The sequence below is a fragment of the Tiliqua scincoides genome, chromosome 1, assembly GCF_035046505.1.
Source record: "Tiliqua scincoides isolate rTilSci1 chromosome 1, rTilSci1.hap2, whole genome shotgun sequence".
Taxonomy (NCBI): Eukaryota; Metazoa; Chordata; class Lepidosauria; order Squamata; family Scincidae; genus Tiliqua; species Tiliqua scincoides.
Window position 1 is genome coordinate 248202451 of NC_089821.1, and position 13047 is coordinate 248215497.

The 13047-nt window shown below is 42.5% G+C and overlaps 1 protein-coding gene across 2 annotated transcripts in view; it reads left to right on the forward strand.

The window, feature by feature from the left end:
• The window catches only part of PARP1 (poly(ADP-ribose) polymerase 1), a 51632-nt gene that overhangs the window by 10355 nt on the left and 28230 nt on the right, over positions 1–13047 (forward strand). For both annotated transcript variants that reach the window (XM_066618688.1, XM_066618689.1), the window contains exons 3-7: positions 792–910; positions 2474–2688; positions 3850–3946; positions 9100–9216; positions 10994–11170. In XM_066618688.1, coding sequence (XP_066474785.1) covers positions 792–910; positions 2474–2688; positions 3850–3946; positions 9100–9216; positions 10994–11170 — 725 coding nt within the window. The remainder of the gene's footprint in view (positions 1–791; positions 911–2473; positions 2689–3849; positions 3947–9099; positions 9217–10993; positions 11171–13047) is intronic.

Here is a 13047-nt window from a genome sequence, read left to right on the forward strand (position 1 = left end):
AGGAGAATTGACCAATAGGAAAAGTTTTGTGCAAAATGTGTATATATTATTTTCTACAGTTGACCTGCTCTGGTCTATCACCGGAGCAGGATTTAGTGATATGAGCCTGGCAGCTGAAAGTTTGGGGATCCTTGGCGTCTTACACTGTGTGTTATCTCAAACGTATACAGAATCACTGCACTATGTGTCCTGGTATTAGCACGAAGACATGCCACACATAAAAATTGGCCCACCCTGTAGCTGCCCCAGAGATTTGCTAGTTTTCAATCTGGAGCTTGATTGCTGGTGTCACCTGGGGCTGACTTTGTAACCAGACATTCTGGAAAATGGACATTTAGTCAGTGGTTTACTAGTTTTTACTAGGCTCCCCTCTCTCAGACCTGTTCATTTAATTTAGCAAATTGGGATGACAAACCTGGTACATTCTTTTGTGGTCAAAGATTGGAGATTAACTTTTAAAAACTAATGCCTGATTTTGGGAACTTACCTAATAAAATCTGGTTTATATGCATGGTGTACCACCTGACAGCCCATTCCTAACTAACTTTCCTGCCCCTATGCAGCTGTGCCGTAGGGCACACACTGCATCCTGCGTTGGTAGGGCTGTCTTGGAGGGCTCCTCAAGGTAAAGGATCGCTGTTTTCTTTACCTTAGGGCTGCATTGAAGCTATATTAGAGCTGGAAAGTTTGTTAGGACTGGACTGTCATTCTCCTTTGCACTGTCCAAGGCTGGGTGTTAAATTATAACTTTCAACTTTTGGAAAGGAAAAGTGTCTTCTTTTTTTTTCCAGGTAAAGGTGGTGATCAAGAGGTTGGTGGCAAAGCTGAGAAGAGTTTAAATGATTTTGCAGCAGAATATGCAAAGTCCAACAGAAGTACCTGCAAAGGCTGTGAACAGAAGATAGAAAAGGTAAACAGATGCCATTGTAGGATGTGTGCTTAGTGTAAACAGCCCAGTCCTCAGCTGCACTGGCACAGCCAGGCTACATGGTTTGCACTGCATTCAGTGCAGCTCAGGAGGCAGTTGGGGATATATTTCCCCTTACTCCATGTAAGACCCCAGCCACCCCTATAAGGCTTCTCAGATCAATTATGTAGCTAGTGGGCCACTTGGCTGAGGAAGGGGCTTGGACTGGAGCCACTGCCGCCAATCCAACCCCCCCTCCTGGGCCCAATCCTACTGCCCTCCTCCTGCCAAGAAACAGTCCTGCCCAGACCCCTCCCTATCTACAAAATGCCTTCCCACCACCCTCCACTGTGCCTTTGTCCATGTACAAAGTCTCCTATGTTCTGTATCTTTTTACAGTGATCTCTGTGGAGAAATTCCTGATTTTCATATGGCCACATAGTGTGGAGGAATTTCAACTGTATCTCCCCATTCAAACCCACCTTTGCATCCACTTCTGTCTGATACCGGTCTAATGGACTTTAGGTGTGAGCCGTTGGTGGTCACACTAAATGCAAAGTAGGAATTAGTATAAAAAAGATTAAAATATTCCTAAAACACCAGTGATATCTGAAGGTTAATGTGCCTTTTGCTTGTGAGAAAAGTAGCAATTGTCCCTGGGCAAGCAAGTAATTAGCAAGTTACTCCTGCTTCTCCTTCTCCAGCTACCTTTGCAGTTGGCGGAAATGAGTAGTAAAGGCTTTAAAAGCAAAACCTTTACTACTCAGTTCCGCTGACTGCAACAGGTCTCGTAGAATTATTCTACTGCTCTAAGTTGCAGGTGGGGGTTGCATATTTGATACTTCCATATGAAAGAAACCTTCCCTGTGGAAGAAAACTAACTTTCACCATACCCTTTCCCCTGACATACTATTTTGCTATATGCAGGGAGGATTTTTGTGTGTGGAAGCACAGAGGAAATCACCTGTGGCTGTAGCGCACAGAGGCAGTGTAGCAGGCTGTAGAGCACAGAGGGAGTCCATGTGTCTGTGCTGCAGATACTGATTTCTGCCATATTTCATCAGCACCTTAGTTTCCTTTGTGAGATAAGCTGTTTCCCCAGTTGTGTTAAGCTCTGGTTAAGCAAATATTTTTCGTTTTGATCTGCCTCCACTTGACATGACTTTGTGAAATTGCAGAACTTGCACGCTTGGACTTGAACAATTTGTTAGGGGTGATGGAGCAGAGCAGGAGAAGTGTGGAGGAGAGGTAACTGGTGGACCACATTGTCTCCATCTGGTGCTCAAGTCTAACCCAACGCTCTCCTCTTCTTCATACTTTTCTTCTGGTCTTCCCCCTTCTTCTTTTTCCAATTCAGGAAGTGGAAGAAGGAGTAGCGGAGGTAATTGGATTGGCAGAGGTGGGAACCCCACCACCAGTCTGTTGCACGAGGCAGCCACTAGTTGACCTTATGGATAGACTAGCCCTGCCATTAACTTTAAGCAGCAAATTTTTTTACAGTGGATCAATCCTTTCAGAAATAATGCAGAAAACTGTACTCTCTCCCCCCCCCTCCTTCCTTCTCAGGGCCAGATTAGAATTTCAAAGAAAATGGTGCATCCTGAAAAGCCCCAGCTGGGTATGATAGACAACTGGTATCACTTAACCTGTTTTGTCAGCCGCAGAGCAGATCTGGGTTTTCTCGCTACCTTTAGTGCCTCCCAACTCCTAGGCTTTGGGCTCCTGAGTGCTGAAGATAAAGAGACTCTGAAGAAGCAGCTGCCTGCTACCAAGAATGAAGGGTATTTTATTTTTTTATAATTCATCCCATCTCTCCTCCAAGGAACTCAGGGTGGTACGCCATAGCTCAGGCAGGTGTGGGCCAGCCTGTTCTAAAGTACTGATGCTAGAAACTAAAAACAGAAGTCCCTGTATCTATTTTCTTCCTAGCCAGAGGAAAGATTTCCAAGAAATTATCAGAGCTTTTAGTCAGGAGGCAGGCCAATGGTTTCAGTAGGGTAAGGCCATGCAGCTTGTGAAGACTCAAACTGCACTGAAAGACAAGTTGCTTAGACTGAGGAGCTCGTGCTGTGACTTGATTGGCTCCTTGGGTTACCTGATCCTGATGCCTGGCCATCTGTGGTGTGGGTTCTACAGAGCAACAGAGATCAGGTGGGCACTTCCCCTTCTCCCAGTAGTTCAAGGATGGGATTCATGGGTAACATGTTATGTTCTCCACATACATACAGTCTTGAGGACAGTTAGGGAGCATTGTATAAAGAAGGTTTTTTACTATCTCAGCTGGCCCTTGCTCTGCTACATATGAAATTTTGTAGGCCTTGATTGGCAGGGAGCCCTATGGAAATCCTCCCAACTAGGTTGACCCCAGCACTGGATATTGGTAACCACAGCAAGCAAGAACTGTGTTACTGTAGTCTCAGAGGGTTAACTTACTTGATGCTCTTGGGAGATCCATTTTACTAATTTTTATGTTGACCTTTCCCTGTCTCAGAGGGAAGCAAAATCTTTTAGGCACTTGTCACTGGGTACTCTTCATTTTGTGCCCAGGATACCAAGGCCCAGATCCTAACCAACTTTCCAGCACTGGCATAGCAGTGCCAATGGGACATGTGCTGCATCCTGCAGTTGGAGGGCACTCACGAAGGCCTCCTCAAAGTAAAAGACTGTTTGTTTCCTTACTTCGGAGCTGCATTGCCCTTATGTCAGTGCTGGAAAGTGGGTTAGGATTGCACCCTTAGTCTTTTTAAATCATGGCTCTTTAGTGTACGTAAACTTGACCAGAAAGGACTGAAAAGAACGAATATCAAACTGCACAAAAGAAGGAGAGAAATGTATGCACTTAGTATTCTTGTTTAATATTTGCTGAGACCTAAGCTTGGGTCAGTATTCCTGATGACACGCCTAAGTAACTCTGCTTAATGTATGTTTTTGTTCTCTTTCAGGAAGAGAAGAGGAGATGAGGTGGATACCAGTGTGGTCTCAAAAAAGAAACCCAAAAAGGAGAAAGAGAAGCAGTCCAAACAGGAGAAGCTGCTGAAGGTTTGTTGCCAATTCTATTCAGTCTCTTACAATTCCTTCATTGGGGAAATTCAAAGATCATGAGAGGTCTGCCTTCTTTTCCAACCTGAATATAGTTCACAATCAAAACATCTTTACAATAAATCGAATGGCCTTGTCAGGTGGGCATCCTATCACTCAGAAGCAGGTGTTTTTTAAATATAAGCAAAAATAAATCCTATCAAAAAGCTGCTGACCCAGGTCACTTCTCTATTGCCTTGATGCAAAAAGCTGACCTTTCCCACCTTGCCATTTCTCTTACCTTTCTTGTTTTTGTTGATAACCCAAGACTGGATTTTTGTAGGTAGGGACTGTACTGCAACACGCAGAAGGCTGGATGTTGCTCTCACTTCTTCAGGGTAGAATTAACTATTCATTGTCAATTAGCCACAATTCAGTGGAGAATTTCTGGATTCTGAGTCAGCATTAAAACTATTGACTTCCTTAATTGATGAAGAATTGGATGCAGTAGATCTACCAGGTGGATTCCAGTGATAAAAAATACACATTGAACACTTTAGCCTTATTCATCATGGCTCCTGCTACAGCTGTGATTTTCAGCCTTTTTTGTCTCACAGCACACTGACAAGGTACTAAAATTGTCAAGGCACACCATCAGTCTTTTGACAATTGACAAAGCATACTGTACTGCCAGCAGGGTGCTCACATCCCCCAGTGGCTCTACTAATAAATGATGTTCTGCCATACTCCCGCAACACACCTGCCATGCTGCCATTTGTGGCACATCAGTGTGCCATGGCACAGTGGTTGAAAATGGCTGTGCTAGAGGTACATTTATGGGGTTTTCTCTCTCTCTCTCTCTCTCTCTCTCTCTCTCTCTCTTAATAGTCTCATGTAAGTGAACTATGCCAGAAGTAGAATGACCCACCAAGCCAAACTCAACCTACCAAACCTGTTCTGTGCTCCACCTAGTGCATGATAAGCCTTGTATTTTTGTAAATTTACATTATCTGGAACCCATGTGACACTTGTTGTTCATGTAGGAAGTTTCAGAAAAGTAACTCCCCCCCCCCGCCCAGTATTGGAGCAGCTCCTTGTCAGCTCCACTGAGTATGTCATTTGTATTTGTATAGCGCTTAAGATCCTTCTAAAGTGTGTGTGTGTGTGTGTGTGTTAAACTCTAAATTAGTGTCTCAGCTCACAGCTGTCATGGAACACGAATCTTGGCTTTTAGCCACATGCACATGACAAACAGCCCCTGGAGAATATAATCCAATTTGAGGCAGAGCCAAAAGTTAAAGTGCTCTTCTGAATTATTTTCCCCCTCCCATGCTTCATTGGCTTCTTGCCCTGCAGTTAGCAGTTGTTCTTTCTCAGCAACTGTGAGAGCAAATTTTCTGCTGTGTGTGGGAGCTGCAATTGGGAGGAAAGTTGCCTCTAGAAAGAATTCACTTCCAAGCTAAATTCATGCCATAGAAAAATGGGTTTTCCTGTTTGCCCAGGCTCTGTAGATGGAATGTGGAATGCTCCATGGGTTTTTCTGCAGGCCCCTTCTTGGGGAAGAGCCCAGAAGATAGCTGGGTAAACCTTTACAAGGCATACCTCCTTGGCATCCCAGCATCATAAATAGAGAAAAGTTGTCATTTAAGTTATTTCTATTATCTCAGGACTGCTACTTATAATACTTTTTGTACAAATACTAGGATACAAATTAGACATATTGAACTATGAATGCCATATGCATTCAGACATCATTGCATTTTCCCACTAAAAGGTCCTTAAGCAGGTCTTTCTAATCGCTGTATTTTGAAGGAAAAACCAGTGGCTTATGCATGTGCTAATCATAGCTTGTATGACTGGGGGCACAATCCTAACCAGGTCTACTCACAAAAAACAAACAAAAAATCCTATTTTGTTCAATGGAGCTTACTCTCAGGAAAGTGTGGTTAGGATTGCAACCTGGGTGTGACTTGTATTTGAAGTTCTAACTATAAAGCATATTGTAAGAAGGGGCTGTCAGTGATTTTGTTGGTATTTATGTGCAGAGGACCCCCACATTACAATGGGTTCACTTTTCAGTCAGAGCACTTCACAATAGACTCTCTGTAATAAAACATGGTTCTCTATACAATAAGTTAGTCACTTTACAATGGGCTCACAATTACCACCAAAAGACCTCGTGAGTGATAAATCATTCAGCAATGTGAATGCAAGTGTTTGGTAGCATCTCATTCAACAGCACCATTTTTAACATCATGGCTGTGTGTGTTGAAGGAGGAATACAGCCTTGTAATTTGTGTTTTATAATTACAACATTGTGTAAACCGATCATGTCCTCTGAAGAGCGCAGCAGGAACCTTTTAAAGCACCTTTTATAGAGAGAGAAATAGTTTAGTTCTGTGGCAGAAACTTCAGTTTCTACGGTCTTGGAACAAATTTCCGGAAAAAAAATTACATTGAATTTGAATCCAATGGATTACTGCGTTCACGTTACAATATTTTTAGAATATAGTGATGTCTCCAGAACAGGTTACCATTGTAAAGTCGGTGAGGGGATCCACTGTACTGATGTAGTATCCAGATGTTATGTTGCCTTCCAAGCCTTACCTAAGGCATGATGGGCAGTAAACTTTGACCACTCAGGGTACCTCAAAGAATGTGGTGTGAAGTAGACAATAACCCCCACCACATTACTTTCTAGCCTCTTGTTTTTCATGCAGAAATGTCCACTGCTATGTTCAACAGTCATACATTCCAGTTAGTGTGGGTTTGAATGAATTTCAAGTAGTATACAAATCCTAAATAACACAAAGCTGCAGCTGTATCCGTACATGGCTTTGGGCATTTGTTTCAGCACAGGAGAAGCAGGATATAAATTTTTTAATAAATGTATTTGAGAAGCTCAAATTATCACTCCTCCAGTTCCCAGGGCATTGTCTGAGAGTTCATGCTTTTTTTTCTACTGTGCTGAAGCAGCAGCTCTAACTCTGGTTAGTACCTAAGTGGGAGACCACCTAAGAGTCCTCATGTACATTGCAGGGTGCAAATTGGATTCTGAGTAGCAGAGTGAGTGGGAAATTCCAGCAACAGATGGTTTGATGCAACACTGTTTTTAGGCAAGAAGAACAGCTACCTTCTTCGAAAGAGCTTCAAAATGCAATCTGTTTTGAAATCTAGTGCTGTAGTATTTTTAGTAGATTAATTAGATAAAAGCAAGGTGAGAAATGGGTTAAACCTTTAATTGGAGAAGAGCCCTGTTTATCAGTAACTGCATTCTTTTTCTTCTTACCTTGGAAGCTTATAACAAGAATCTTTTACTTATGCTTGTTATTGGAAGTTATAAAAATAATTGAATATACATCAGAATATGCAGATAGAAAGTTGATTAAGGTTGATATACAATAGGAGGAAAATGCATTTCTTAACAGCACACACATGCGTGTCTACTCAGATGTAGGCTCCATTGTGTACAATAGGACTTACTCAGGAAACATGTATAGGATTGCAGTCAAAGAGCCTGATCCCGTGGTCCGTGCTGCGTGGCGCGGACCACAGTTGCAAACATACCATAAGGCACGTTTGCGGGGCTTACCACTGGGCTCCTGCCGGCGCTGAGCCAGCACAGTCTCCGCGACCGCCAGGCTGCGGAACGGGAGATGGAGGCATGGTCGGGGGCATGGGGGAGTGGTTATGGGGAGGGGGGAGGCGTGGCCGTGGGGGAGGCATGTCGGGGGCGGGGGAGAGGCAGATCAGCGAAGCTGAGCTCTGCAGGATCCAAGGCGCTCAGGCAGGGCTGCTTGCCCTACACGAGCGCCTTCACTTTAGCGGCGACCAAACAGTAGCACGGGAGGCGCTGGATCCGGCGGGAGACCTTTGTGGAGCTGCCGGGTTCCGCAGCTCTGGGCAGCTCAGGATTCGGCTACCCATGTCCTTGTTTGTTTTGATTTTCCTGACCAGTTATTACTGCTCAAAGAATTGGTACTTGATCAGAGAACAATGTGGACACATAAACTTCATAGTCTGCCCTGAGCTAGGAGCTTTGATTTGTTTGAGATTCTCATGTGAAACCCCTATATCTGAGATTTTTAGGAGGAAAAAATGTGGAGGGATGGCACCAAAAATTGGAGAAGAATCGGAAAGGATTCTCAAAGGCACTCAGAGACCAGATTGTTGTAGTAATCTCAATTTATTTCAGGTTTGAAGCCTTCTTCAGAGGTCACTTGCCTTATGTAACTCTTTTGAAGTGATGCTTCTTGCTATATCCTTGAGTACATCTGTAAGACGGCACAAGAGTGTTGTCCTCAGACTGTTTTTGTAGCAGCAGTTGAGGGCTCTTCTGCTCCTGCTTTTTCTTTTTCCTTTGCTTGCAAACAGCACTGCGTTTGCTCATAATATGAAACTGTTTGTCCACCAGCTGAATTACATTCCTTGTGAATTGGCAGATGACATTTTATTGGATCAGTGATGTTCATAGGGTTCAATTGTGAAAAAGAGGCCTACAGTTAATTCCGGATCTTACTTGTCTGAGTAAGCAGTTGTATGATGGCCACTGCTATAAATTAGGACTTGCTCCATTAAGCAATACTGTTGTTTTTCTGAGGGTTGAAGATTCATACTTTAGTCTGATGGCTCTTCCCTAAGTTAACTCTTCTCCCTGATATCTAGTTTTCTGTGCAGAGGGAAATTTATAAGGAGAGCTATTCAGTCATGTGAGCTTCCACATGCTGTTGGGAATGATGGAGCCCAAGCAAGTGTTTTCTTACACCAGTAAGACCCCCCCCCCATGCCTCTGAAATAAGATGATCCTATTAATAATCTCTGTTCAGTAAGCGATGAGTAATATTCCCAACCTTGTTTCATGCCTCTTGTTTTTTTTCTGACATCATCATATTAATAATTGCATCTTACATAGCCAAAAGGTTAACAGTGTTAACAGGCTAATCTGAAAGCAGGAATATTGCTTATCATATCTGTCACACTTTCCGTTCTTAAATGGTTCCATTAAGAAATAAATCTCAACTATTTACTAGTGTTTCTTGTGCATCTTTTTAGATTGTGATCTCTTTTGGGACAGGGAACTATTTAATTATTTGATTTTCTCTGTAAACTGCTTTGTGAGCTTTTTGGTTGAAAAGCAGTATATGAATATTCTAATTAATGCTTTACATCTGCAGGAACAGACAGAGTTGATTTGGAACATCAAAGATGAGCTGAAGAAAGCTTGTTCCATCAATGGCCTAAAAGAGCTCCTGATAGCCAACAAACAGGAAGTTCCTTCTGGGGAATCTGCCGTGAGTTGGAGTCTGTTCTATTTTACGTTTGACTACCTGATCATTTCCTCTGAGTGTTAATGTATTCTGTAAATTGTTTGAGAGATACGATACTGTTTCGGGCCCTAGTTCTGGCTGAGGGCTGGAGGTTCTTTGGAATCTGAAGAAGAAGCAAGTCTAGTCCAAGACTGTCATAAAAGAGCTTTGTCCAAAATCTAAGAGCATCCATATACAGGAGCTTCTCCAGGCTTACAGTGTTCTTGGGTGACTTTCCAGGTGATGTGGTCTGCTGGCGTCCATCAACAAAGTCCAGGGCAAAGCAATGGCCAAAATACAGGGGCTTATACAGACTTGGGTATTTACTGCTGAAGTTGCACACTCAGAGCGCGAGTTGCACACTCAGAGCGCGAGTTGCACACTCAGAGCGCGAGTTGTACACTCAGTACACTCAGAGCGCGAGTTGTACACTCAGTTGTACTCAGTTGAACAAGTTGTACACTCAGAGCGCGATACCATAGTCTTTCGAGACTGAAGGTTGCCAACAGTGTACAATAAGGTGTGTTCCCTGTTGAGAGCTACTGTGTTCCCATGGGAGAAGAACAGTCGAGCAGGTGCAGCTAAGTTGATAAACATGGTGCATCTTATCTCATTCTCATAACACCAGACAGCTGCAGTTCAGGTCATTGTTTTGAGTCCCAGCTTCTCTGCTTCTTATGGGAACATTCCAGACAGTAAGCAGACAGTTCCCATAGGATAGAAGACACATAGAAGATGGCTGCCAGGCACAGAAGATGACTACCAGGCCTTGCACTGGCCGTTAATATAATGATATGAATATAACTGGAATGAAAGCCAACTCTAATACCCTCAAGCATAATGCTTACAAGTGGTACAATTGAATTTTGTTACACTGTTGCAGTTAAAGTATCCAGCCTCTATTAACCATGGTTGTAATGATGTAGGAAGTGGTTTTAAATGAGGGGAAAAAAACATAATGGTGAACAACATCTTTCTCAAGCAATTCATTCTGAATTTTTGTAATGATGGAAAGACTAGATCTAAAATGTTTTAATTAGAATGGCCAATAAATATGTTGGCATGTGTCAAATGATTGTGGAAAAGATGGGCACAAGAAATCTACTGAAGTTCCTATAATATTAAATTCATGATACAATTGAGAGAGGTTATGCTGCACCATACTGCTTGGTTCCTTTTCTGATTTTAGAGAAATTGAAAATGATCAAAAGCTCTTGTGTTTGCTAGTTTTCTGGACAATTGGAGGCTCAGTAGAGTGCCTGTTCCATTGCCAATTTCAAAATTATGTTAATCATGGTCATATGTTAAGAATTGTTATCTATTATAGATATACTTGAATCACACCTATAACATGTGAATCACCCTAGGTGCTGAAGATTCTCTAATCTTAAAAAATTCATCTTATGTTGCAGACACAATGATTGAATTTTGCATGCTTTTCCAGTCATGCCTACAGAATGGCTGTGTATGATTTCGGCCCTATTTTGGATTTTCACTTCCAATAAATTGGTACCCAAGACAGGTTTTTGAATGCAGTAACTTTCTATAAAAAAATAAAATAAAGGTACAATGCCGAAAGCTCTTCATTTCCTGTATCCTATGAGTTTCACTCCTAGAAAGATCATCTCATGCAGGTAAACTTGCTACAGAAAGAAATTCTAAGAACTTGGACATCTGTGAAACTGTAAACTTTTCTCATTCTATAGTGCAATTAATATTTCCACTTCTCTGCCATGACTCCTTCAACTTTTCATTATTTTAGATCTTGGACCGGGTTGCAGATGGGATGGCCTTCGGTGCTCTGTTACCCTGTGAAGAGTGCAAAGGACAATTTGTGTTCAAGGGTGATGCTTACTATTGCACTGGAGACATTACAGCTTGGACCAAATGTGTGGCCAAGACACAGACTCCCAATAGGAAAGACTGGATAATTTCAAAGGTTAGCATTGTAACTTGTAACAAGTAATAATAAACAAGCATTTATTATTAAAGTAGGGAATGGCCGCCTTGAGTCCCTTCGGGGAGAAAGGCGAGGTAAAAATAAAGTATAATAATAAAAATAAAGTATAAAAATTTCACCAAAAAAACCGAGCATATTTCAGAAGAAGGAAGGTTCAAACTCTTTCCCTCCCTGTTTCTTTTCTTTAATCTCTACCCTAGATCACCTTCTTGGTTCCAGTATTCTCGCACATCTAGCAACCCCAGTCCATCTTTTCTCTTCCCACTTCATCATTGTGATGAAACTGCATCAGGAGAAATGGGGCTGGCTCTGTCCTTTATTCCACCTACAGCAGTAGCCTTGATGGTTGGGAAGGCAAAGAGGCAAAGAATTATTCTCTCACTTTTCCATCCATCTGTGAAGGGGTTAATGCTGTTGGCAGAACAAAGGGTTGGACCACAACGGCTTTGATGTTTCTGGACTTGTCCAATCCCACCAAAACAGTTCACTCAGCATACTGGAGATGCAGGTGAGGAATGCTTTGCCTCCCACTGGCCCAGGAGTTTGTAAAGGAATTGTCAGGTAACATATACCTGTCAGAAGCTTTTCCTCCTTCCCAAAACTAGTTCCTAGATTTGAGGTCAAAGAGAGCATAAGGAATAAGTCTGTCTCTTTTTCAAAACTAGATCCCAGTTGTAGAAGTTGTAACGTGTTGTTCCGCAAGCTTCTTCCTAATTTCTGTATCTTAGACATACTGTACTTTGTGTGTAACAAAACACTGAGAACTGGTTTTTTTTAAATCTTAATTGGATTAATATCTGTAGTAGACCTGCAACCAATATTTTTTATTTTACCCGCCCTACTATCCATTGTAGCTACCCAATCAGCAGATGCAGTTCCCAACATATTATCTCTGAAGATAATATATTTGTGACACTTGTGCTTTCTCTCTTTGACGATCACTAGTCTTTCCTTCCCCTCAGTTTCTCAATTTTTCTCTGACACTCTCTTGTCGCTGTGCAGCCCTTGCCCTGTTCTCCTTTTGCATGTGGTGTACATGGCAAAGGCTTTGTTGCCTTGTTGCCACAAGGACAAATATGGTATAAAACTGTGGTTCCCAAACAGTCGCGACCCACTAGGAGAACCAGAAAAGGACCATTCCCCTTTAAGGGGAATGGCTCAGAAATTGGCAGTAGCATGATCACAATGATTGTGCTGCTCCTGGGAAGGGAAGGGTTTTTCCAACTTACCTGGAGGTCACTATGGTTCTCCAGAGGGTCTAGGGAGCCTGCCACCCCCTCTGCAGCCCTCCCCGATGCTTCAGTCCTGTGTGAAAAAGAAAAAAAAAACCCACTTCCAATTTCATGATGAAAGCAGGAAGTATTTTTTTTTCTTTTTCACTGAACTTTAAAGACTTGGGGAAGGTTGCAGAGGGGTTACAGGCTCCCGGGATCCTCTGGAGAACTATAGCAACCCCCAGGTAAGTTGGAAAAACCCTCCCCTGCCTGGCAGCAGCACAATCGTCCCAATCGTGTTGCTACCCCTGCCCCCCCTCCCCAGCAAATCCAAAGTAGGACTGTGGGAACTACTGGTATAAAATACTTGTAGTGTTCAGGGTTAACAACTATATTTGTGAAGTATAGTGAGGACTGGAGAGTATGGACCTATGTCTTTGGAAAAGTGGACAATGAGAATAAATGCTGTTTATCCTGTATTTTAATTATGAGTGAATTGTCCATTACATACTTGTAGTCTTGGTACCTGTTGGTCTCCATTCAGAGAACACTGTAACTGGTGAGGGTATTCAGTGAGGATACATTGCTAGCGCTTGTTTGGATCGGCCCATGATTAGCGGTAATAGCACTACCTAGATTTCT